Source organism: Cyclospora cayetanensis, unplaced genomic scaffold (assembly GCF_002999335.1).
Source record: "Cyclospora cayetanensis isolate NF1_C8 unplaced genomic scaffold, CcayRef3 CcayRef3_contig_34, whole genome shotgun sequence".
NCBI classification, from domain to species: Eukaryota; Apicomplexa; class Conoidasida; order Eucoccidiorida; family Eimeriidae; genus Cyclospora; species Cyclospora cayetanensis.
Genome location: NW_020312303.1, coordinates 244,283 through 269,902, shown reverse-complemented (window position 1 = coordinate 269,902; position 25,620 = coordinate 244,283). Strand labels below are relative to the sequence as shown.

The 25,620-nt window shown below is 50.6% G+C and overlaps 4 protein-coding genes across 4 annotated transcripts; 1 reads left to right on the top strand and 3 right to left on the bottom strand.

The window, feature by feature from the left end:
• Window positions 1–387: 387 nt before the first annotated feature.
• Window positions 388–6,630, bottom strand: LOC34620591 (probable ATP-dependent RNA helicase DDX56). The gene is made up of 12 exons (XM_026334012.1): window positions 6,061–6,630; window positions 5,502–5,708; window positions 4,913–5,257; window positions 4,494–4,708; window positions 4,060–4,156; window positions 3,409–3,582; window positions 2,899–3,002; window positions 2,558–2,691; window positions 1,959–2,170; window positions 1,380–1,451; window positions 890–1,011; window positions 388–619 (listed from the first exon to the last, which is right to left on the bottom strand). Exons 1-12 carry the CDS (start codon window positions 6,628–6,630, stop codon window positions 388–390), a joined length of 2,484 nt encoding a protein of 827 aa, XP_026189797.1.
• A 2,858-nt stretch (window positions 6,631–9,488) lies between these two features.
• LOC34620589 (40S ribosomal protein S25-3) lies at window positions 9,489–10,075 on the bottom strand. Its single transcript, XM_026334019.1, has 2 exons — window positions 10,001–10,075; window positions 9,489–9,851 (listed from the first exon to the last, which is right to left on the bottom strand). The coding sequence occupies exons 1-2, from the start codon at window positions 10,073–10,075 to the stop codon at window positions 9,489–9,491; spliced, it is 438 nt and encodes a 145-aa protein (XP_026189804.1).
• A 4,270-nt stretch (window positions 10,076–14,345) lies between these two features.
• LOC34620588 lies at window positions 14,346–17,148 on the top strand. The gene is made up of 4 exons (XM_026334011.1): window positions 14,346–14,514; window positions 15,960–16,047; window positions 16,234–16,622; window positions 16,889–17,148. The coding sequence occupies exons 1-4, from the start codon at window positions 14,346–14,348 to the stop codon at window positions 17,146–17,148; spliced, it is 906 nt and encodes a 301-aa protein (XP_026189796.1).
• A 4,401-nt stretch (window positions 17,149–21,549) lies between these two features.
• LOC113146500 (cell death protein Grim-like) lies at window positions 21,550–25,288 on the bottom strand. The gene is made up of 4 exons (XM_026334010.1): window positions 25,226–25,288; window positions 25,039–25,089; window positions 24,779–24,817; window positions 21,550–21,672 (listed from the first exon to the last, which is right to left on the bottom strand). The coding sequence occupies exons 1-4, from the start codon at window positions 25,286–25,288 to the stop codon at window positions 21,550–21,552; spliced, it is 276 nt and encodes a 91-aa protein (XP_026189795.1).
• Window positions 25,289–25,620: the final 332 nt, after the last annotated feature.

Here is a 25,620-nt window from a genome sequence, read left to right as displayed (position 1 = left end):
ATGTACAAGTACAATATTAACTGCTGTACAACACACATTTTACTTCAATCCTATTGCGTCATTGTTGTGCATTCTTTCTTGAACTTATTGCACCAACTTGCCTACGCACTGGAATCGGCAAAATCTTCTAAAAGCTCCAAGCATATTTGCCTGCTTGCTCAGTGTAGTCTACCTCGTGGAAACCATCTAGAAGGTAAATAAGCTCGAGTGCCTCCCCACAAAAACAAGGATACGGAAGGATACGGTTTATGATGAAGGCGTGTGGCCAACATATATTACATATACTTCTGTTGACCGAAGTGAGAAATTTTCGCACTTCGTGCATTAAGATCGAGGAGGATGCAATTGACGCATAACTGCAAGTTGTTAAACCCAGCTCTGATTGCGTCATTTCTTACGAAGACCCTTAACGCTTCTCTTTCTAAGGAAGTTCCCCTTAGGTCCTTTCACACCTACTCGCTTATTATGTCTAAGTTTCCACAGTTTTCTACCGGATATAGCGGGCAGTGCCTCCGCAGGAACCTCATCCGGATGACGAGGCATCTTGGCAAGCTGTGTTGCCCGCGATATTGCTGCAGACTTCGACCCCTTGCGTTTCCATGCAGAAGTACCACGGTCCCTGCAAACATAACACAGTGAGCTAGCACCGCTTCCAGTGAGCTTATGTAATATACATAAAAGATCATAACCTCAGTTCAGCTAACCTCGTGGCAAGACACTGTGGAACACGTTACTACACCATCGACTCAGGTTTTCTTCGATGGCTCAAGTCTATTTTAGGGTACTTGTGTACTTTTTCATCTGATGCTAATATATCGGAATCACTGAGATGTAGAGAAGCTATTGAGACAGACCAACAGGCATATCGTTGTACTAGTGGAGAGCCTACACTGCTGCTTTGAATGACTTGAGAGGATCACTGGCTGAACGACGCCGAGCACCGCTGCGGTGGCCTTTCCCTGTTCCCTCTCCTGCCTTTTGCTGCTGGATTGCAAGTTGAACAGCTGTCATCTGCACCGCAAAGCATAAAACACATGCCTTCGAACAGGAAATATCCAACACCACACTCAAATAAGCTTCAAAATTACCAATATCACCGAAGCAGTTTCAAAAAATTTCCACTTGTTACTACAACAGCAAGAGCCAATACCTGGTGGAGGCATCTGTGTGTCTTGCATTCCCCAATTACTCAATGTACTTCTCTAAGATTATTGGATCCCTTATACTATTTATAAGAGATCTGTGCATATCCGCTTTTCATCTGATGTTTACTGATAACCTGTGGCTTAAATCCTTTCATCAGAGTGCGCAATTTCGATATATGTATTTGCTCTAGTTGCCTTCTAGCAAAACTCAAATTTCAGGTGAAGAAAACGAACTTGGGTTGGCTGTGTCTGGGTCATTAGGTAATCTGGAAGATGCTCCAAGTGGCCCTTTGAGACATTGATATCCTGCAGAAGCAAAATGGGCAACACAAGCATTCCGTGCAGATGCTAGCACTTTCGTGAGTTCAGGGTTAAGCTCTTGGAAAGGAAACTAGTTTACAGCGAACCAAAATGGCAGGTTTATCCACAACTAACGCTAACCAGCTTTAATTCAACGAAACCACGAATCCCGTTGTGTGCCTCTTCATGTACTGATGATGCCTACACATCCAGCTTTCAGTGCAAGATTTCTTTGCGGCGTAATTCACAACGTATTGAGAAGCATGAAGGCTCAAAAACGGCGAAGCACACCAGGTGCTTTATTGCTCTTTAGTGTTAAACGGAAGTATGTGTAGGAGATGACGAGGCTTTGGCGAGGCAGGAGCTACAGCTATGGTGTAGATATGAACTCGGAACGCGATGCATTTTGGTTTGCAAGTTTTCTCCTTCCCAGCCGGACTCAGTTTTGCTTCGCTGTCTCCTGTAACTCGCGAAAATTTTTTCTATATCTGTTAGTTTCTAAGATCAGCTTACCTTCAGCTGTTTGCACGCCCGCTTAAGTACTTCTCTATCCCTAGGATTCCTTTCAAAAAACTCCTTGAGCTTCCTCGAATTCAGCAGCTGCTGTTGCAAATCCCGCGCGACAGCAGCCGCAATGACCCTCTTGGTGAGCCCCCGCCGCACATCCTCCACTCTGTAGCGAAAACACTCTATATCCTGTAGTTGTAGAGACAGTGGGGTGAGCGCTGCAGAGACATAGCCAATCAAACAATCACGATTATCGATTGTGAGATAAACCCACCTTCTTAGGATAAAACGAATTGCTTATCATTACCAGAAGTACACTCTAAATACGTAAGGCATTGCAACTAGGCGTAGTTGCTGAATATCAATCTGACTAGCTTTTGCTTTCTTAATACGCAGTCGTGCTTCACTGCGCGCACAGAAATCTCATGAGGTAACTCACTAGTGACTGCAGACTGGTTTGCTCACTACCCTGCCCTGCCTTTTCGTAGCTTTCTAGAAGCTTAAAAACAACTAAGGCCTAGGTCGACAATAGTGTATATTGACAGCCACAAAAAACCGCATGTCCACTGTTAAATTAATTGCTGGGTGGCTCGAACGAAACGCACTACTCTCGCCATGAGCTTCTAGAGAGCGTCTTAAAGTAAACAACTGCTGCAAGAGCATTTTCTGCTCTTCCTGAGAAGCATCGATCAGAGTCACTGCAACACCAGCAGCGCCGCCGCGGGCGGTCCGGCCAATTCTGCGACCCAACAAAGCGCAAAGCACCAGAGAGACGAAAGCACGTCAAAACCTACATTTGCGTTGATATATACGTCGTTACAAGCGTCGCAATCATTATCTCCATGGAGATCCATCTCGAACCACGGCAATAATAGCAGAAACACACCTACACGTGTGCCAATCTGAAAATAATGAGAAGCGTTCACATGGCCAAAGCTCCACTCACCTGTGCACATACGACTTAAAGGAAGCTGGGGCATCAAAATTAAAGACACATGCAACGCCCTGCAAGTCGAGGCCTCTATGCCCAGCGAACTCTGCATCCTTTGCCTGGATAAACAAAACTCGCACATGACTTTTGACACTGACTCATCATATAAAGTACTTAGCATTTCATCATGTTCTGAAGACTAAACTTTTCGGGTAATTCCCATTCAGATTGCACCCCCCTCAGCCTTTTAGCGAAAACCCTGCTTTTTTGACTAAGCGTATGCTCCTCCTAATGAACATGAAATTACGTAGAAGGCCTAAAACAGGATGTTCAGCGCAACACTAACAAGTCAGTATAAGCTCAATTGACGCGCATGCGTACAGAAGCAACAAAGAGGTGCTTTCTATGTCATTCAACCTTGCTGTGCGTTTTGCTTCTGGTGGATAACTACACCTGTTGTGCTGCAAAAAGAGGTGCTGGCAATACAAAAAGACAAAAAACAAGAGCCTATGGGTAAAATAGTACCTTTGAAGCCTGTTCCCTTTTCCGCGTGCCACGAGATTCGTTGGACAATTCAAGTCCCTCTCCCTTTCCTATTTTATCGTCTTCTTCCTTACTCACTCCTTGAAAAGGGTCATCCCCCTTCCCGCACTGCCCATCGCATGTAATCAGGATGTCTACGAGACCCTGATTAAACGCCTATAGCAAAATAGCAAACGTACTAAAAGAAAGAAATGTAACAGCTTTGGGAACGCAGTGATGGAATGTGCGTAACCAATAACAGGCGCACAGAGCAGAAGAAGGAACACAATGAACCAGAGTACGCTTAATGCATGCTTCAGCAACTAGCGCATTGTCGCAATAGCCCAAAGTTACCCTGGTCGTGGTAAACCTTTTAGCAGCGAGAAACTATTAAAGCAGCAACAATGTATGTCATACACCCTACACCAAAGTACCAAACAAATGCATGCTGTATTGTCAGTGCATAGAGGAGGCCAAAGGAATTGCTGGGCAGCATTAATTACTTGTACAACATGTGTTCGCGAATACATGTACAATGCCTGCATGATACTAGCAATTTTCCTAGGTCTAATGCAACGTACTCAAGATACCAACATGTGCACTGGTAACATTCTGTTCTTTTCAAGGTACGTGTGTGGTATCATCTGAGCGTACTTGAATTTGTTGTTCGCGAGCTGCAACAGGCAGGGTTGGACTTAGGACGCAGCTTGGAATTCCAAAGCGATCGAGAAACAAGCGCAACGCGTACACACTGAGGAAGCACAAAAGAAAACAAGGCTCTCAGGCACGTGTCAAGGCTTGAAGGCGCATAAAGTATTATTATGGGAGGTAAACGAAGAAAACATGAAAATTGCATACAATGTAGACATATGACAGACAAATGAACGAGGACGCGAAAAAGCAGGAGGGCAGTCTGCCCTGTCGTTGTGAGAGAACCAAACATCGAAACCCACGCATGTTTACTTAAAACAAACAGCCAAACGCACAATCGAATCAAATATCGGACAGGAATCGAAAAATGCTGGGGCTTAGCGAATCGAGCAAACAACGAGGTTTGAAACATGAAAATTTCATACTCAGACACCTACTTCGCAACATCTTTGCAAAAGACAAGGCATTTAAGTGGCACTAGGCCAAGACGAAGAAATGCGTAGGCCACCATCCATTTCTCTGAGTCTGTTGGAACCTGAAAATAAAACTCGCCAATGGAACCGGGTGCCCCGAGCTGCCCCTGTTTCCCCGTCTCTTCCTCGATGCGGATTATTAGAGGCTTGTGCAGCATCAAGCTCTGAAGCTGGGAAAGCTGAAAACAAGCCACACGCATAATTGAAACCAAAGCTCATGCCCTGGAGCCATGAACCTTGGTAGTGCAGCCCATGCAGGCTGTATATTCCATCCATGGCATCCACCCCAAAAATCTGAACTGTAAGCGCCTGCGGCTGTAGACCATGTCATGAAGCACCGAATACCCTGCGCTGAGCCTTTAGCAAGCAGAAATGGAGCGAACCTCTTGATTTTGAGTTGCGGAAACGAGAAGGCTTTGGTAGTGTCTGCTTGCGGTCGACGGAAGCAGCTGTAGGAGTCGCCTGGTGTCTTTCTCAAATCCAAAAGCAAACAGCAAATCCGCCTCGTCCACTACCAGCATTTCCAGCGACAGCTGGAGCTCGATACTTGGCTGCTGCTGCCGCAGCTGCTCCAAATATTGCAGCAAACCTGTGGGAGTACCCACAATCACCGTGGTAGGCACCAACAAAGCGCCCCCGGAGGCGCCTCGAGGAAGGGCGCCCGCTGTGTGGGAGACAGTCACTATATCGTTTGTGTACTTTAGCAGTTCCAAAAGAACTCCGTACACCTAAATAGGAAAGCGGCACACAGCCAGTTAGCCAGGCTCTTACCAATTTTCTAATGTGCAAAAGGTTGGTGACAAAGGCGGTGCGCGCGAGAGCACACACTTCCAATAAACCTCTTTGGGATCATTTGCAAACTCGTCTACAACAACGCTCTCGATTTGATTCGCCCTCACTCAGCTGTCCGCCTATCGATCTACCCCGGTGTGCGTCTCCCGTTTTCTCGCGTTCGAGACCCCTTTCTCTCACCTGAATGCAGAGCTCCTTAGTGGGTACCAGTACGATGGCGGAGAAGGGGGGCAGAGTTACTCTTTCACCCATGCAATCCTGCTGCTGTTGCTGTTCCTGCTGTAACAGAAGCCGCTGAAGAAGTGGCAGCAAATATGCAAGCGTCTTTCCGCTTCCGGTTTTGCCCTCAACCAGCAAGTCACGCCCAGTCAGCGCAGCCGGTACTACCTACAGGACCACAGTACAAACGAAACATTAGCTCCATCAGCCTCTATGAATCCTTTAGAGAGCGCCAGTCAAGCAGCCTACCAGCTACTCGTCTCACCGCCATGCTACTTAGCATAAGCATTGAAGAGCGAGCGAGCAGCCCAACGAGCCGTCGGGGGACCGAAAATTATCCACTATCCAGAGGCGCTGCTCTGCTGTGTGGCGCACGCTACGCGTCTACCCCTCAAAGACGCATTGCAGCAGCCAGAATAACACCAAAGCCAGCACCAGCAACGACACCAATGGAGCTAGCACGCGCAGAACAAAGGGAATGGTCCAGAGCAAAAGCTACACTGTCAGTGTGTGGGCTTGCCTGTGCCTGCACATGAGTGGGGTGTTTGAGGTTGAGCTCATCTGTAAGAACTTTTGTGATACGCCTGTCAAGATGCATTGCCCCGAACTCTTGAAATGTTACAGAAGTATCCAAAATACCGCTTCGTCTGTACACTACAGTTTCAGCTGTTTCTGCTGCTTCATGTTCCAGCTCTCGCTGGAGATGATTTTGACCATTCTCCATTTCCCCCATTCCTCCTGCCGCTGTTGTCGACGCGTGAGTGGCCGTAGGCAACGATTTCCTCTTTTTCTTGCCTCCTACAGCCGGCAAACTTGGCTCCGGCGACCTCTGCAAAGCATCTCGTGTAGCCTCGCATCCGGATCGCCCATTGTTAACACTCTTGCATGCGTTTCCTCCTGTTTCATCCTCGCTAGAAACCAGAGGAGGAGTTGAAGGCACAGGATCTCCTGGCCCCTCGCTCTCATGTATGTTTGCAGCAACAGCACGAAGTTTTTTCTTAGCAGCCTGCTTCTCTCCTCCTTTTGCCGATTTGGCGCGCACTGAACGGCCGGATGAAGCAGTGATTTGGGGGGGTTTTGGCGACCGCATACTTCTCGAAATTAATGGCCTTAAGCCCTGCGGGCAAAAGAGCTACAGCTCGCACTATTCAAGCCGTTTCCCTTCACGGCTTGATTCTAATCTGCAAAAAGTAGAACTCTTATACGCTTAAGACGATCACCAAAAATCCAGGCTAGAAGACGGAGAGGGCTGCGCACCGGAGGTAGCAAGTCATGGGGGCCCCACAGAATTAGTCAGTGCTCCAAGAACACAAGAAAAAGCCAGCGAAAAAATAAAAACATGTTCATACTAGGAACAGAAAGAAATGATAAAACCAAGGTCGGAAAAAAACAAGGACTCGGCCAGATAGTCGTACCAACCCTCAGATAGTGCCCCACTTCACTTCATAAGCAAAAGCAGGCAAAAACAAAAATGCAGAACACCTATACAATTTCCTCCGCTGAGCTAACAGCCATCAGAAATAAGGGAGCATAGAATTCTCTGCTTTTAGAAGACTCTATTCCAGACACGTATCACCTCAACCCAAGCTAGCCGGTCTTCCAAGAGAAAACTGGACCATCCATCATGGAGGCTGTACGTGCTTCTCAAAGCCTCACACTGCAGCGCGTCATCCAACTAGTCTTCTCGGGCACACCCTAATGCAATGCTATGATGGTGGCAAGCGCACCGCATTTCAAACCCACCATGAGATCGTTGGTCCTAGCCCTGGCTGCGAGGATCCTCGTAAGCAACTTCCTCATAAGCAATTACCTAATGGTAAGAACCAATAAAGCGCATACTACTTGCCCTCCGTGTGTGTAAGTCTTTAAAGAGTACGGGGCAGGCTATTCAACAAAACCGAATGTCTGAAGCGTGTACACCAACCAACACAACTAGGTTATCTAAACGACCAGAGGGTCGTATTCTGCATATCTTCTGCTCTAAATCTTCAAAAACCATGGAGGCTGCATCCGGCAGCGTGATTGTAAAAATTCCCGTACCACTACATACTTAACTCAGCGTTACGCACTTTCCTAGCAGGCTCTATACTAACTTTGCCACAGCGCCCACGTAGCAGAATGGCTGCTCATAAAACGGGAGAAAAGACACGCCGAAATTGTAAAAAGCTGTCCACGATTTTACGTTGTAGGTAGGAGGCTAAAGCAGCCCACTGGTTCATTTATCTCGAACACCTCTCCCGTTCATCTACACTGAATGAGGAAGCGAGTTGACGAGATGAGTGGGAAAAACGTGTTACTGCCACATCATAGTAACGGAAACAGGGTAAGATCAAAGTAGGCGTGTTCTATAATGGCAGCTAATTGCAGGAAGTGCAGCAGAACTTCCTGACCGACATGGCAAAGAACCACTACCCTCTGCAGGGAAATCTGCGAGTCAAATGTCACCTCAGTGTAGAAAGCCAAACATGAGGATTCCACTAAGAATGCCTGAGCACGGGCGCTATGCCATATGGAAAAAAGCATTCCCAAGAGATGGCCAGTTATAACGCCGCAGTATTCCAAGTCACAAAAAGACCAGGTGCTAAAACAACAGGAACACAAGTCAAAATATTCACACAAACAATATAGCGACAAGAAAACATCTATACAGGGAAAGTTCAAAAACTAAAACCAGGTATTCCGGTGAATTAGTCAGACAAATGCCTATGGAAGCAACGAGGCACCCAGACGGCAAAAACTGCCCCAGTGCACTCTCATACTCGTCATCGTCTCATCATTAATACAAAATTATGGCAACAACAGAAGGTGCGATAAGAAATGCAACGTGATCAAAGCAAAGTCACGCGTACTAAGGCCACACAACGTACGGACGAACACGCACGGGTGCCAACGATTACTCGACACAAACAAAACACCGGATCGCTCAGGCAGAAGGCTTCAGTGTAACTATGACAAGCTGCTCTCATATTTGACGAGCTTGGACAAAATGCCAAAACGGCGTTTTATCCTGGACTCTCAAGCAAGACTAGAAAAACTTACATCATCAGGCCCTTGACAGAGAAAGCACATTAACAAACATAACACCCAGATAGCGCACAACCATGAATGCGTGAAACAGCAAAAAGTGTGAACTAACAAAGCCTTATAAAACCAACATGATTCGGGCAATGGCATCACGAATAACAATGGTTTCCTAACTACTATTTGGAAAAATCTGTGCACATATATCCCATATTTCGCAGCAGTGCAAAGGGAACGAACGAACATGGCATACGATACATATCGGGAAAACAGTCAGACAAATGCCTTATAAAATCAGCTGGATCGCAGTCGGCAAAAACTGCCGCGGCGGAGTTTCATGCTCGTCATCGTCTCTTCATACTGTTCATCAGCGCCAGAAAAGGCAGAACGCATTATAAACAATAAGCAACTAAGTTCCCCTGGGCCCATATCTAATGAAGATACGAATCAATGCGGTACCATCAAACAAAAATGGAAGACAAACGCACGACAGAGGAAAACTCTCTAGCTCATGCCTGGGTGTCAGAAAATTTTCGGCTTCGGTGATCGTCACTGAAGGCTCAGGCCTATCATCGAAATCATCACACAGGCAAGAGTCTCGAGGTCAGCGTGCTAACACGAACACATAACGAAGCAAAGAACCAAGACACACAATCGGGATAATCCAAAAGTCTTCATATACCTATAGCAGCATGCGCAGCGGCTACACCAATAAAAATCAGACAATTTCTAGCTACCATTACCAAACCCTAATCACCTGATTAACAACCTTGATCTGCCTTTTGATAGAGAAACCGCCGGAGAGGACATCCCATCCCGCCGCTAACAACCACTACAAAAACGCCTCAAATCAAAACTCTAGTATGTGCTGCTAAGCAGCAAAACAACTAATCAACGGCCTCGGTTCATTGGTCTAGCTTTTGGCTCTTAAGCAGCAGTAGGCCTGGTATATATATAGTGAGAGTGGTGCTGCTCACCCAGGGGTTTAATCAGTCCCTGGGAGTGCAGCTCCCTGATGCCTCTCCGTGCAAGAGAAGCATTGATCCTGAGCCGTTCGCAGATTGTGAACGGAGTAATCAGCTTCATTTTCGGCACCTCTGCGAGCAACTTGTCCACGGTTGCCTGATCAAACATCACGGCGTAGTTCAACTTCTCCTTGCTCTTGCCTTTGGACCATTTCTGCAAAGCGCTCAACAGACACAAGAGAGGGAGACCCCTAAAGTCATCAGCAGCAAGAGAGCATAGCTTCACAACCCAAACATCTCTTCGATCGTGAAAGATTAAAGCATGCTGCTAACGGGGCAAGGCATCAAGTCGTTAACAAGAAACACAGGTTACCGCCTGCTAGAGCCAATCGCTGAAGTACTGCAGCTCTAGGTAGAACCACCAACCCGTTAGACCACAAAACCTGAAATCAACTCCCAGTATGTTCAACATACCTTCTTGTTCTTTCTGCTGCCAGCGGCAGCCGCCGCGGCAATCTGCTCTTTGGTCTTCTTCTCTTTCGGTGCCATTCTGACGCATTCCGAACACCATTGCACAAAAAGCGCGAAACTGAGTTCAGAAATGGGAGTCACTGGTGCCTAGTAGTTGGTATGACTCTTCCACGCCATCTAAAGAGGGTATGCAACGGGGAAGAACTAGACGCATGCACGCTTCTGCCCTCCCGAGCACAAGAATTCCTCTAACACCAAGCTAGACCCTGACCTCACATGTCCCCAAACACCCAGTCTAACAGCAAGAAAAACCACTGTCAAAGATCGGCTCCCCATTAAACATATCGAAGCAACGATGTGGCGGTGGTAACAGGGGCATGTAGATGGCAACAGGTATATGAACAAAAACACTCGTGGAAGCTATCCTGTGTGGCTTGAAGTCTTACTCGTAGCATAAAAAGATCAAAGGCAAGTGAAAACAACCATTTAAAGGAGATATGGGTGAGAAAACTCCCAACAAAATTTTCCCCGCATCTGCTGCAGCATGTAGCTGCGCCCCGCAGCAAAACAAGGCTACCACTGCAAGCGCATGCATTCCTTCAATAAAAATAGCAGCATTCAGAAACTTACATAATGCAGCACATTACTGCGTATATTTTAGTTCAGTACAAATAAAGTTTGTTGGGGACATGGTGGAGAAGGACGGTATAATTTGTATCGTTCTTCCTCACCAGAATGGAACCTCTCGCCAACCAAGCGACGCCCCCAGCTACTAGAGCTAAACTAGGTTTCAACTAGTCAAAACTTGGGCGCTCAACCAATCCCACTTTCATTCTTTTTTGTTTTGGTTAGCTAAACGCCTGCTGAAGCGGTATGATAGATGAATGTGTGTTGTGTACGACTCCTTGCTGTAGCCTGCACTTCTGCTTGTACAGCATAATCAAAATTCTCCATAGAAAGATACTTTATTTCGGGCACAATTGAACCCCTTAAACAAAATGACTGAGTGTCTTCCAGAAAACTTCTCTCTCCCCTGCCTGCGCCGCCAAATAGTTTCCAACATGAGGGTAGAAAGACAACAGGGCTGCGCGTGGCTGTAATGTAACACGTTAAAAAACACTTACACACTTTGTACTTCGCCAGACATGATTAGATAAGGTTTTGTTTAGTAATCCCCTTATCTATTTTTCTGCTTGTATGTCGCAATCATTGCGAAGTAGCATGAGCTCGATAATAAAAAACGAAGCAATATTTTTTGCATCTGCGATAGGTGCAACTAGCTATAAACGCCCGGTGAGCATACAGAGTGCAGCAACGTACATCTTCGCTGGCTCTCTTCCCTCATGTCGAGACTTTGCCTGTAGCAAAGATCAGTCACAACGCTTATGTGAACGCACTCCCCACAGAGCGTGCAGGAAGCTATAGTTTTTCATGCCGGTATACTGATAATCGCTGCTTTCATGAGGGTAAGTTAACAAGCAACTCAGGATAGCCATAAGGATGGGTGTATACACGCCGATTTTTTTGGTGGCTATGTATCATATCGATAATGTCGAATCAGTGTGTGTTGCGCCATGTTTTCTAGAGGCAGAAACGCTTCACGGGTGACTCTAGCGTTAAAGAGAAAGTCGTCTGCATAAGGAACGTGCTATAGTTCGGGCTTTCATCTAAGGCCTCGTCCATCACTACATACCGAAATACGCTGAATTGCAAGCGTTTGGAGAAATAGAATGGCCTACTAGGGGAACCTATGAATAGACCCGTATATCAAAAAGTTCCCTACATTGGTTAGCAAACGCCAAAATGCAGAACAACAGCAAAGATGAGCATACATGAAATTGAAATTTGGTGATGTGCTACATAGTGATGAGCTGCAGGCACGCTGGCGCCATGCTAATCGTCTACTGCACCGTATTGAGCCAGTCACTGGGTCGGCTTCAAGCCTCGTCCAACTGTATTGGAGGCCCTCACAGCATAAAGAGAGAATTGAGCATCATGCGGGTTATTTGTTGATAAAATGCAAAATACAGGAATCGTCCAGCCATTTGGTTCAACCCGGTGTTGTTGAAGAAAAAGGACGAAAAATGCCATGTGTGGGTTAAGTGGAGCCGCTAAACAAGATTCCCGCAGAGCAGGAACTCCTGTCTTCCCACCATTGACTAAGCTGAAAAACTGCACAGCCTAACGGCCAACTGGATATCTGGCTTCACGGATTCCTTCTAGTGATCCTGATTGACCGTGATGATAGGCAGGAAACAGGCTTCTACACTCACATTCACATACTTGAATATGGCTGTACGCGGTTTGAAGATACTAATAGACCAAGTGAGATCGTCTATTTATATAGGATTTAAAGCCCATAAAAAAATGATGTATGGGTGTGTTACATGGGCTTTGTTATACTCCTCGGCCGAACTGTACTACAGCACCTACAGTATCAACGGTGTATGCTTAAGCCAGTAGGACACAATCGGTGGTTCGAGAAGGTATACAAGTGTTCCTTCGCCAAAAAACAATTTTTTTTTCAGTCCGTGTTTCTGCTGCCGAGCTGAGCCAGAACCAACCAAATTTGAAACAAACAACGCGCTTCAAACACCCACAAGGACGTTGAAAAAATTTATGGGTTTGCACCTGGTTTCCGAGATTCCACTCCTGGATTTTCTTGGAGAACTGCTCCTTTCACCGATCCAGTTAAGAACTCGCAGCCTGTAAGCTAAAACAAAGAGGGCCTGCTGGCGCAGCAACGATGCAACTCGACCGCTTTTGCAGCTTTACAGGTATTATTGCTACCCACATAAAGAGCTCCACATCTTTTGAACAAATGATGCGAGTGGCGTAGGGGTGGGTGCTATACCCTCCACCCGCTTCGTTCTCTAAAAAAAAGCAAATTTTTTCTTGTTATGATCATCGCTTGACCGCACCTAGCATCGATGATTGCTGCGAGAAGGGGCACCTTCTGTGATGGTGGTGCGTAAATATCTAGCAGCACAATTTATCTGGGCATCATTTGGCAGCAGAGGAGTACCATCAGGCTTGATGCACATTTCGAGGCGCTTCATGGACTTTTGTCATTCTAGACTTGCTCGATGAGTTGGACTTCTCCTACAGAACGAATTTGCAGAGAACTATGTGCACGGTATCGCCAACGTGATCCCCGACGCGGTCACGGAAAGCCCAAACGATTCACTATTGTGCATTCCATCCGCTCTTGTTTGTGATGATTCACGGCTGGTATCAGACTCGCGTGAGTTTTATGCATTTGCTAGCCATGCACCGCCTAATATTGCAAAAATCCAGGATAGGAATGTGGTGATGCATTACCACTCTGAGCATGGCCTGCTGTGGTTCAAACACCGGAGACTCGGTCTCTTCTATACAAGCCGCCTTTGTTTAGCACTGCCGTTTCGTGCAACACACATGCTCATGTGTTTTCGGTCCATGATGTTATTCAGACCACGATGAAACCGGCTTCTCGGCTTTTTTCCTGTAGCTGGGAATGCGTTAGATGTCAGGAATATGCACCATCATGCCCAGATGGTCAGGCGCTAATGCTAAAAAACTTGTCCTAAATCCAAAGGTGTATGACGTCTTCCTGTATTCTAAAGGAGTTGGAGTAATATGGTCATAAACTTTATCGAGGGAATGCCGGAGGTCAAAGGCCAGGGTAGCATCTACTTCGTCGCCAGAATCAATGCATGCGCATAACGTTAAGCCAGCTCCACCACGCCTCAGCAAGTAGCTCAAATGCTCTTAAACCATTTCTGAGCATTCCAATCAGGCTCCAATATTAATATTAGTGGTAGGAATCCGAAGTTCGTTAGTGGGCACTGGCGTGCCTTTGTGACCCTCCTCACATGGGCCATAGTGTGACTACAGTAATCCATCTCTAGGTAGCTAAGCAGATGGATAACACCAGCGGCATTATTCTGCAGTATTTACGACTGTAGGCTTACAAAAATCCAATTATCAGGCTCGTGATTCTTCCTTGTGCTAAGTGACTTTTTAATGCCCGTTGCTCTTACACACCTACGGTCTGCATTGAGGATGCCTTATCCTTCGCAAACATTGACCCGGCACCCCATGGTCAGCAACCGCCCTTAGAGTACCAAAGATTTAGAGAGCAGCTGACTCGTGTACCTCAACGTTTGTGCAACGCTTGAGCGTGAACAGCGCGGAATTGTGTAAGTGACGATCCGCTATGTGGTTGAAGCCTAATGATTTGGTCCTGGTGGATCAGCAGGTACTTAAGGGTACCTGAAGGTGACGAGACAACGAGCTTTGCATTCAGGCGACTATAAACATTTGTGACTATCTAAAGAGTGACACAACAGCGGCATTGACCTGAGCAATGGTGTTAAACAAAGCCCTTATCTTGAGGCGTCATGAGGGAGCCACATTCGATGATTGTACTAAGGTTTGTACTGCGTCTGGAATTAACTGTCTACCAAGCAAGCTCATTCAATATCCTGCCCCACTATACAAGAGTTTTAATACTAGGGAGGAGGGGCAGCTAGGATGCGCGTTGCTGTACCCTCTAAGCAATTCGAGCTTTCACAACTAATTCGACATTGCATCTAACGCATATGCGCACACCATTAATCCTCGTCCCAGTAAGCTAAGTACTTCGCAATGAATAAGATATACAAAAAGCTATCTGATATACCCAGTTCTTTACTAGCTCTCGAACAAGTAGGAGTAGTGGAGTAGAATGTACCAAAGTGTAGCTTAGCCTGCTGCATATGCACCGCAGCTGTCCTGCTTCTTCTAATGCTGACACCCTGTCAGGTGGAGACAGCAAAGGACGAGGTACTGTGGAGCATCTTTTAAGTGTTATTACCGTTTGTGTGATCTTGCCCTAGCACGGCTTTCTCCCTGGGTGCCACAGAAGCAGCCAGCATCGTCATCTGCAGATAATGATGTACCGTCCCTTAGGGGGTACAGTCAGCTACATAACACTCACAAAAAATCTTGGCCGTGTGCAAATATGCTCAAGATTTAGGGTTGCAAGTCTTGACGTTCACAGACTCTGGATGAGCACAACGCGCCTGCAGTGCCAGCGACCGTAGAACAGAAGAGCATCATGGACGGCCGGGTCTCTTTTGCTAAGTGTGTTGAGATTTAAGCATTTGTAATGTCTTTAATACTTATTCTTTCGACCTAAAGATCCTGAGCAAAGATCGGGGAACGAAGCTGTAGGTACGCTTGTGGGTGAGGGCTGTGACTCCGGTTGGAAAGAACTCGTCGGCGGAGCTTTTCGAAACACTTCGTTGACTCTGTATTATGAGGCGGGATAGAAGGACCCCAAGTTCTGCAGTTCGGCCTCGGAGATTTCACATACTTCCTATTATCAGTGAGTCAACCCTAAACAGCAGAGGCTGCAAAAGCAATTGAAGCAACTGTTGCAGGTCCACTCGGAATGGGGGTTCTTCAGTAATTGTTGCAATTGTCAGAAACGTTTTAGCACTACAAACGCTTCTAGGGGTGCATTGGTCTGTATAAACACGTCGGCAGGGTAGCACCTCCCTAAACGGTGACGGCAACAGCTTCGACCTGGCAGTCGACCGCAGCACCAACACCAAAGCTTCCTGCACCAGCCTCCCAATCATGAAGCAATTGAAGCCGTAGTACCAAAGGAAATTCATAAACCGTAGAAATTGAGAGGAAGTGTTGACAGACACGGCAGAAGCATGGCTGCCTCCGTGGTCACGGGGAATTCGGGCACCACATAGCCACCTACAGCACCGGGAGCAGCTCCAGCAACATCATTAACTCCACAAATGCTTAGAAAGGGAAGATATGGGGAATACACAGCGGCCAGGGGTGCAAGGGGAGGGGATGAGCTCCAACAGTAGACGGCCGTGCCAAGTCCAGTGGTCTCGAAATGCAAGTCACGGCAGCAGCGTTGGCAACAGCAGCACCACCCTCGCAACAGCACCAACGGCCAGGAGGATTGCCTCAGCAGTATCTGACAGTCCTATTATTCCCTTTTCTCCCGAACAAGGCAGGGAAGAGCTGCGCTGCCGATGGGAGCACACGACCATGTTCAAAAGGCAAGCTGAACCGAAAGGGGTGCTCATTCTAGGATTCCGCGCCTACGCTCTTGCCCTAGAGTATGGTCATTTTTGCGTGTATGCATGTACGGTAGAGCCTCTCCTATGGTGGTGTGCCCGCGCGTCCACTCATCGCTTCGACTTGCACGCTTGCGGTGTATGCGATCTGCGGTTCATGGTTGCTAGACTGGAGAGGGAGCGCGCAGCATTTATACGTGAGCATCTCGACGGCATCGTATTAGTCCTTCCCCAGGAGTATGCAGACTGCGACGATTCTGACTTCCTCTCCGCTGCGCATCCCCCCTCGACACACGAACAGCCGCAGAATGAAGCAGGGCAAGAAAACCCCGCCACCGCTACTTCCTGCTCCAGTCATGGCGGACGCAGCTCCAGCTGCAGCAAGAACAGCAGGGCCAGCCACCTGCTTTCTAGGTTTCCGCCTGCTCTGCTTCGTTACAAGGCGGGAGAGCCAGAGGGGATCAAATGGCTCGTCGCCATCGAAGGCGCCCCAGAGACAGTGTATAGCAAGCAGCCATTTCTCCTCAGTTTCAAATTTCTGCCGAAATATCCCATTGGTAAATCGTCATTTCCCCCGCTGATCCCGGAATGCTACCTAGTCCCGTAATACCGCACGAAACGGAGCTGCGTATACACCTCAAACCTTTACAGAGTCGGGCGCGTGCCGAATCCCTTGCTTAGAAGGCATTATTACGCGCACTTCCCCAATAGACACGCCGCCGCAAACACTAATCAGAATAAGGGAGGGTTCGAGAATACGCCCCTCCCTGGAAGTGCACAGCACCTGTACGCGCTGCCGTATGCTGTATGCTGGCTGCCTCAGAATCGCCGGAGTTGGTGTTTGTACTGCCGTATGTACCCCTCCATCCTCACGTCTACAGCAATGGACACATCTGCCTTTCCATTCTATACGATCAGTGGTCGCCCGCCTTGGGCGTTAAGGCGTGCTGCTTCTCGGTTCTCTCAATGCTCAGCAGCAACAGAGAGAGGAGGCCTCCCCCAGACGATCAGCAGTACTGCGAATCAAGAGGACGTAAAGGCCCCAAAGGAGTCAAATGGTATTTCCATGATGATACAGTCTAGTCATTTCCTGCAGTAGCTGCTGCTCTAACGGGACGAGCAGGAGCTGTAGGCAATGACGAGACTGTACCCTTAGAGAGGCAGGGGGAAGGATGACTTGCAACAGAGCATAACTCCTAGATTGCAGCAAATGTCGCAGGGTCCTGCACAGCTGCGACAACCGGAGCAGCAGCAAGCAAGGCCGCACTGGCAGCAGCATTGCGGGAACTGCTGCAATGTAGCTCACACACCCGCGCGCGCATGCGTCAAGGGGGCTTCCAGAGATTACAAGTGCAGCTGCAATGCAGGCAACGCCTGCAGGGAATGCATGGGGGCGTCCAAAGCAGAAAAATGGTGCATTTCCCAAGGCACCACCTAGCCACCGCCTCAGCGACTCCTGCAGACAGCACATAGCGTTAGAAATTTTGGCGTAGCACAAGCAGCTTCTGCAGGTCGTGTACTTAAGGGACTGTAGAGGGTAACAAAGTGACGTGGTCGTGAACCACACATCTCTCTTTGCAGCTGCCTTAGAGGCTGGTGTAGCTGCTGCTGCAAAGCCTCAAAACGCCGGCACGTTTGTAGCTTCAAATACGGCCTTTCCGAAAGAGCAACAATCATGCAGCCTCCGTTCTTTTGGATGCAGCCGCCGCTGTCCTCTAGTGTACACTGCTCCAAATGCAGCAAGCAGCAGCTGTGGCAGCAAATTAAGTGTACCTATGCGCGCTGGCATTTCTTTTTGTCTTGACTAGTAACTTGAACTTAAGCGAACTGAGTCTACGCAAAACTCCGTACGGGGCACAACAGCGCAGCTGCGCTCAGGCACACAGCACCACTGAAAAGTGACGAATCTGTCTCAGACACCTTGTTTTTTCTGCTGGGTATACCGATGTGCATGCAGTCCCAAATGAAACACTAGAAAAATGTCGTAGGGGATGTCCTGGTGCATTCAACAGGTGCCTTTTCCGTGCAGCAAAACCGCTTTTGCTGGGGGTGGCATCTCCACCTCAAGCACGCACTGACGTTTCCTCAACTGTTTCCTCCGGAATATGCCACACCCCATAGCGCCTCGGTAGACTCTCAGCCCTTCGGTCTTGCGGGCTGTCGTTCTTCCATTTTTCGATTTAGCACACGCTTTGTAGGAACGGTGCATCCCTGGAATCCGGTTGCGTGCCCTCCCTTCCCCTTCTCCCGTATCAACCGCCTCTCTCATTCTGGTTGCTGCTTTCTCTCTGCTGCCCCTGCCTGCCTAGTATTGTGTTCAAATATTTTCCTGCTTCTCCGTGCTTGCCTTTTGCTAGATTGGCCTCTAGCTCTCTCCGTTCAAGCCAATGCGCGTGTTTTGTGCGGTGTCTCTACATCTCAGGTCGCCACTCCCAGCGTCCCCGCTACCCCGCCCCCCCCCTTTCCCCGGAGTAGCGCCTTTCTTTTATATCTACTCGGCACTTTCTGTAGGCCTCTGTAAGTTTTCATGCGTTTGTGCTTCTGGGGTTGTCGTCTCTGTACACATCTTGAGGCACAGTTGCGCCTTGCGTTTTTCTAAGACGGCACCGTATGTATGTATGTGTGTATGTGTGTATGTATGTGTGTGTGTGTCATAGAGAGGCGAGGGACAGGGCGAGCACCTATACCCCTGAGCTACGCGTTTCTTGCTTCTACTGCTAGCCTTTAGGCTTTTCCCAGGAGATTAGGGTTCATGGCGTCGAGCTTAGAGGCTGCTCATCCCTAGCTCATCAGACGGCGTGTGCCGCTTTTTGTTTGCTGAATCTGTGCTGCAGCGTTCATCGCTGCTGCGAGACCGGCGTCGTGGCTTGCTGGAGTTGCCGTTGCTTTTTGCGGAGGCGCTGCTAACTTTGCCAGTGCTGGAAAGGTTTCTGAAGGGAGAGGCAATCCCGAAGGAATTTTTTCGCCTGAGGGGCTGCTGCTGCTGCTGCTGCTGCTGCTGCGCCTGAGGAGTCGCTGAGGCTGAGGCTGCTGCTGCTGCTGCTGCCGTTGCTGCAACCAGACGGGTGCCACTAGCTTTCCTGCAGAGACTCGCAGAGCTGCTGCCACAGCTTACAGAAGCAGCTTGCGGGGAGCGCCTCTGAGGCGTCTCTGGCGGACTGTTCTCATCTACTTCTGACTTGTGCGCTTTCGCTTCCCTGCAGGGGGGTGCACATAGAGGGCAGCCGCACAAAAATAACTGAAATGTATATATGTATATGCGTAAGCATATGCATACACATGTGGGCGTCTCAGCTTGCAGCAGCAGGACCAGCAGCCACAAATCCGACAACAAACCTCAAGGCTTCCGCCGACAACAGAGGTGGCATAGCGGCTGGCATCCAATTGCGCCAGCGTTCAGTTGCTGAGGATGCTCTGCATGCGCTGCAGCAGCAACTGCTGCTGCTGCTTGGGCTGCTGCTGCCCCCTTCTGCTTCCACATGCTCGTTCGACGGTCTGCTCCTGCAGCTTCTCAGCTGCAGCAAAGCATCAACAAACATGCACACACATATTCCAAAGCCCCATGGAAACATGCAGCAGTTGCCCATAGGTATTGCAACGCATGCAGATGCTGGTGCGACTGGTTGTGCGTTCTTTCCCCCTGTGCGCTGCATCGTGTTCTACGATGTCTTCATAGCTTCTAGGTTTGCCAAAAGCTGCTGCTGCAGTCCGCTGTTGATCAGGCTTACTAGTTGCTTCGTTTCCGACGCAAACTGCGCTGCCTGTGCTGCCGTTGCTGCAGCTGCAGCTGCGCAGCAGGTGCAGCTGCTGCTTGCTGCGGCAATCGCTGCGTCAAGGGCAGCAGCCGCTGCCGCTGCAAAGCCTTGTTGCTGCTGTTGCTCGTGTGCTGCTGCCGCCTCCAGCGCTGAAGCTGCTGCACGCGCTGTTGCTGAGGCTTGCTGCTGGCGCTGATGCAGCACTTCTACACACTGGAGCATTTCCTGATCCCTTGATCGCAGTGTATGCTGCAGCAAGCACATAAAGCAGCACAGCACTTATCTTCGCCTGCGGCTCAGCAGAGGCAGCAACACCAGAAAAACAACACCAAAGAGCATGCAAGCAGGCTTGCGGCATACCCAGTCCAAGTCAACATACTCACAGCCATATCTATGCATGCAGTTCTCGATTTCTGGATTTGTTGGTTCAATTCTGCTGTTTCCGTTGCATGAGCTGCAGTTAGAGACTTGTGTTGGTCTGCTGCTGCAGCCGCTGCCGAATTGAGCATCTGCTGCAGTGTGTCAGTTGCGCTCTCGTAGACTGCCGCAGCCGATGATGCTGCAGCACTGGCAGCAGCGCTTGCATTTGCCGCTGCTGCAGCCTGAGCCGCTAGCTGTTTTTGCTGCTGCTGCTGCACTACAGCGAACTGCTTCTGCAGGAGCTGCTGATGCTGCTCTGCTGCTGCGCGCTGGGCTTCTACGAAAGCTGTCAGCTGCTGCTGCACTGCGGCAGCCACTGCTGCTGCCCCTGCCTCCGTCTGTTGCTGCCTTGACTTCGCATCTTCCTGCATTTGTTGCTGCAGCTCCTGCAGCTGCTGCGCTGCTGCTGAACCCCCCTCAGCAACAGCAGACGCCAGCGTTTGCAACATCCGCTGGAGCTGCTCCTCTTTCCCGCTGCAGTCACTGCGAGCGATCTTAACTTGCTCTGCAGCAGCAACTCGTGCAACAGCAGCTATGCGACCGTCCACAAGGATCCGCATCAGCAAAAGCTCGCACAAAAAACAGTTCCACATGCAACTGCTTCGCAGCGCCAACAGCAGCAGTGTGCGAGCTTGCAGCTGCCCCAACAGCGGCAAGTACATACACTCTAAACGCATGCCTCCCTCACGTTTTGCAGCGAGAAAACACTTCTTCTGATGCTGCTGCGCAGTGTCTAGCAGTTGCTGCAGGAAGTCGGTGCGCTTCTGCTGCTGCTCCTGCAGAGCCATACACAGAGATCAGCAACAGCAGCACCCTCCTGTAGTTTATCTGCAGGTGTAGAGGTTTCGCCGCAAGGCAAAAAGAGCAGCGTATCTCTCTCTCTCTTTCTCTTTCCTCTGACGCTATAAGCGTCCCAGCAAAACAGCAGCGAGCGCTTGCCTTCGCCACTGCTTCACACGCTTCCATCTGCAGCTGCAGCTGCTGCAGTTGCTGCTGCAGCCGCTGCTCGTGTTCCTTCTGCTCCCGCTGCAGCTTTAGCAGCGCAGCACTCTGTTTCTGCAGCTCTTCCTGAAGGCATTGCTGCTGCTTTTGCTGCCCTGCAGCAGCCGCTGCCGCCTCTCCTACTGCTTCTTGCCGCTGCTGCTCAGTTGCCATCAAGTCGGCGAGCAGCTGCTGCAGCCGCTGCAGGAGCTGCTCTTGCTCTGCCGCTGCTGCAGCGGCTGCAGCCTGAGCAGCACGCCACCAACACGCCAATCAATTCGGCTGAGGAAAACGCAATGTGGAAGAAAACAGGCAGGCAGGAGGCGCGCTAAAGCTGGAGTTTCCCGATGGTCGCCTCGCCCTCCTGTGCGCTGACCTGTAGAGACACCGTAAAGGCAGCGCAGGCTCCTGATGCTGCTTGCTGCTGCTCGCGCTGCTGCTGTTGATGCTGCTCGAGCAACGTTATGTCGGCAACGGCTCGCTGCAGCGAGCTTGCCATTGCTGTGGCTGCTGCTGCATGCTGCTGCTGCTGCTGCGCCAGCGCCTCTGCGAGCACCTGCTCGTCTCTGAGGTTCTGCAGGGGTAGCAACACGCATGCAGCAGAGCCTTCACAAAGGCGATAAGCGGAGCGTTCGGAGCAGGTAGGCAGCTGCAGCGCTTACGCACCTATTCGCGAAAGGCTGCTGCTGGCTGCCCTTGCAATGCGCCGCTTTGTTTGGCGCTGCTGCAACAACTCGGCAAAGGCGTATAGCCGCAGCATCGGCACACCTTTTGGCACTCCTGCAAAGCGCCTTGCAGGGCTTGAAACTCCAACAACTGCTGCTGATGCGCCTGTTGTTGCTGCTGGAGTCTTGCGTGTTGCTCCTTGAGTTGCTCCTGCAGCTGCTGCACCCGTGCGGCTTGCTCCTGCAGCGTGGTTTGCTGCTGCTGGCGTTCCTGCTGCTGTTGCACGTACAGGTCCAGCGGGAGGAAGACGCCTTCTCGCTCGCGCTGCAGCTGCAGCAGCCGCCGCAGCTGTCCGTTTTCCGCCATTAGCTGCGAAAGCAGCGCGTCTCTCGATCTTCGCAAAGTTGCAACAGGGCGAGTCGTGACGCTCTTGGCTCTAAAGGCGTAATCTGCAAGTCGCAGCAGCAGCCTCCGAGTGCAATCGCTTTCCCACGCGCGCGGAAGCGCAGCACAAGCAGCCCCCTCAGCGGCTGCAGCACCCCCAGGAGGCATGCGCCTACCTACCCTCCAGGAGCACGCATCTCGCATGGCTTGGAAGCGGCAGTCGCGAGACAGCGAGCGCACACCTACCCAGTGTGCAGAGCGTTTCTTCAAGCGTGTTCGCAGTCGGACCTATAGTCGCAATGAGGCATGTGCGTGTGCTGCCTCCTAAGCTATCCTGTGCGCAACATTCCCAAGACAAGACTCCTCCTGACTGAACAGCCTTACACACAAGCCTCCCGCTGGCGAATTCTCCACTCAATCTTGATTCTCCTGCGAGACGCGCGGGAGCTGACCTGCAAGATGCGTGTGAGCTTAGAGTCTCTGAAAGGGATGTAGCCGCTCTTCTCGACAAGCGCATTTATGCACCTCCCAAGCGTCAGCAGAGACTGATTGATGGCAGAGGCTTCCTTGCGTCGCGTCAGATCCGTCCCCCCCCCCCAGCTCCTCTCCAAGTTCTCACTTCCTAGAGCCACACACACCGCAAAAAATGTGCCGCTCGATGCAGCAACGCCTTTCACGTCTCCTGTGCGCCCTTTGTGGGCTGATCCTGCTGCACCTGGGGTGCTACTGCGACTGCTGCAGCTGCTTAACGAGCGGCGCCTCTGCAGAGGTTCGACTCGTCTTGATTTGCTGCAGAAGCAGCAGTAGCAGAGGCAGCAGTAGCAGAAGCAGCAGTAGCAGAGGCAGCAGTAGCAGCAGTAGCAGTAGCAGAAGTAGCAGTAGCAGCAGTAGCAGAGGCAGCAGTAGCAGAGGCAGCAGTAGCAGAAGTAGCAGTAGCAGCAGTAGCAGAAGCAGCAGTAGCAGAGGCAGCAGTAGCAGAGGCAGCAGTAGCAGAACCAGCAGTAGCAGCGGCAGCAGCTCCCTCTTCTCCTGCTGCTGTTGCTGCTGTTGCAGCTGTTTCTCCGTGTATACCTGCAAGATCAACGAGGCTTAGCTTGCCCAACCTTACGACTTCCTCCACAGCAACCCCTCCTGCTGCTGCCTGATGCAGTTGCCTTTCTCTGGCGCTCCTGGTGATGGCAGGCGCCCCCTCAGCAAGGCTAGCTGCCGCAGCAGCTTCAGGAGCAGGAGGAGAATTGTCTGCGGGAGAAAGTCTTGGCGATTCGGTAATGCACACTGACAGCGAGAAAATGGTGTGACTTCTGCTGCTCCGCGCGTTGCTGCCACTACACGCGAAGCTGCGGCGAGGTGCCGCAGCCATCAGCAGAGAAAAGACTTCCTGAAGCAGCGCGTAGCAGCGGCAGCCACAGAAGCAGCGCGATACTTTTCAGCTGCCAAAGGGCAGCAGCGGCAGCACGAATCGTCGCGCAAGGAGCAGCATCACAGGCAGCGCGTAGCAGCAGCCGAATGCGCGCTAGAGGAGGCGTTTAGTCACCTTGCTGGCTAGGTTTAGAATTATCAGCATGCTTCAAGACACGCGAACGCAGCTCGATGAAGCTCAGCTAGCTCCTGCCTGTTACACGACACTTTGTGAGCCTTACTTGAGGACTGTTAACCCTTTTCTCGGTAAGCCCTTCTACGCGCACTGCGCCATGCACTCTTGTGGATATCCAGTTGCTGTTGGCATCCGCCTGTTGCTCTTCGTATATCCGCAGCTTGAGCTGCTGCTGCTGCTGTTGGCTTGCTGCTGCTGCGCCGCCGGCAGCCGCACAGCTGCCCGCTTGAGGGGCGAGAAGATCGACGAGCTCCTCATTGTATATCTCCATGAAGCTGCAGCGCAGCATGGAGTCGCTGCTGTTGCTCTGCTGCAGCTGTTCAAAAATGTACGCCACTGCTCGAGGCAGCACTCCCGCGTCTGGAATCAGCGCGACGCCAGTGCTGCGTGCGTCTCTGTTTTCGAGGCTTTCGCGGAGAGAATCGTCGTTGAGGGTGGGGTTGCTGTCTGCGCCGCTGCCAGCAGCCGGAGAGGAGGCGGCACCAGGCGCTGCTAACACGGCGAGCCGGCGCAGGCTCTCGGAGCTGCCTTCGCGGCTCTTGCATGCGCTGCTGCTCCTCGGCTGTACGTACTGCTCGTACTGATCTTGAGGACCTTCAATGGTATACGTCTTCCCCGTGCCGGTTTGCCCGTATGCGAAAAGTGTACAGTTATAGCCCTCTAGCACCTGCGCGCAGAATGAGAGCGCACTTCAAGCATCGTGCGTGCCGTTGCGAAGACGCTGCGGTGTTCTCGAAGAAGCAGCGCATGCAAAGTTGCAAAAAAATACCGCTTCCGTCGACACTTGCACGTCCTCTGCCTGTCGCATGCGCAAAGCCATCAGCTTCACCTGGTCTACGAGGGGCTTGACGTGCGTGTTGAAGAGCTCCTCTTGCTGCACGCTGACGGGGCAGACGCCGTCGAATTTGTAAACTCTGCTGCTGCGTTGCTGCTGCTGCTGCTGCTGCTGTTGCTGCTGCCTGTAGCTGCTGGGCGTCGGCAGCAGCACTGACACCTGCTGCGTCTCGGCAGAAATATGCACCGCAGTGCTGCTGCCGCTGCGCTGCTCCGCTGTGTTGATCGGCCTGCATCGCACTACCACTTTGATGTTCTCTGCTGTGCTGTTGCTGGCGCAGCTGTCGCCACAAGCGCTGCTGCTGCTGAGCGGCTTGCCGCTGCTGGAAGGCTTGCTGCTGCTGCTCTGGCTGCCGCTGTTGCTGCGGCTGTGCTGCAAGCTGCTGCTCGCGCTGCGCTGCAACAGATTCTGTTGCGAGGTGCTGCTAGGCTTCGCGCGCCGCGATGTGCTGCTGCAGCTGCTGCTCACAGTACCCCCAGATGATCTGCTGTTGCAGTTGCTGGCGTTCCTCAAAAGTACAGCCACCCGCTTTGCGGCCGCCTCCCCTTCGGGACTGCCGTCTCCACCGCGCACGGGCGTGGATGCCATTTCGATCGCAATGCTGCGATCGCCGCTAGGGAACACGGCGCGTTTGGTGCGTGATACACTCTTCTCACGATCCCTGCTGTTGCTTTGCACGACACAAGATGCAAATTTAGCTCCTCCTGTCCTTGATGGCCGCAGTAGCTGCTGCTAGTGCAGCTTTCTGCGCTCAGAGTCGGCCGCTCTTGCTGCTGCAGCACTGGAAGGAAGTCTGTATGCGTCCATCACATCTCCGCCCAAATTCGGATTCACAAGTCCAAAACAATGAGTTTCACATATTTTGTAAAAATCCTTGAAAGATTAGGGGAGAGAAAGCCCAAAATTTGACCCCTATGCCC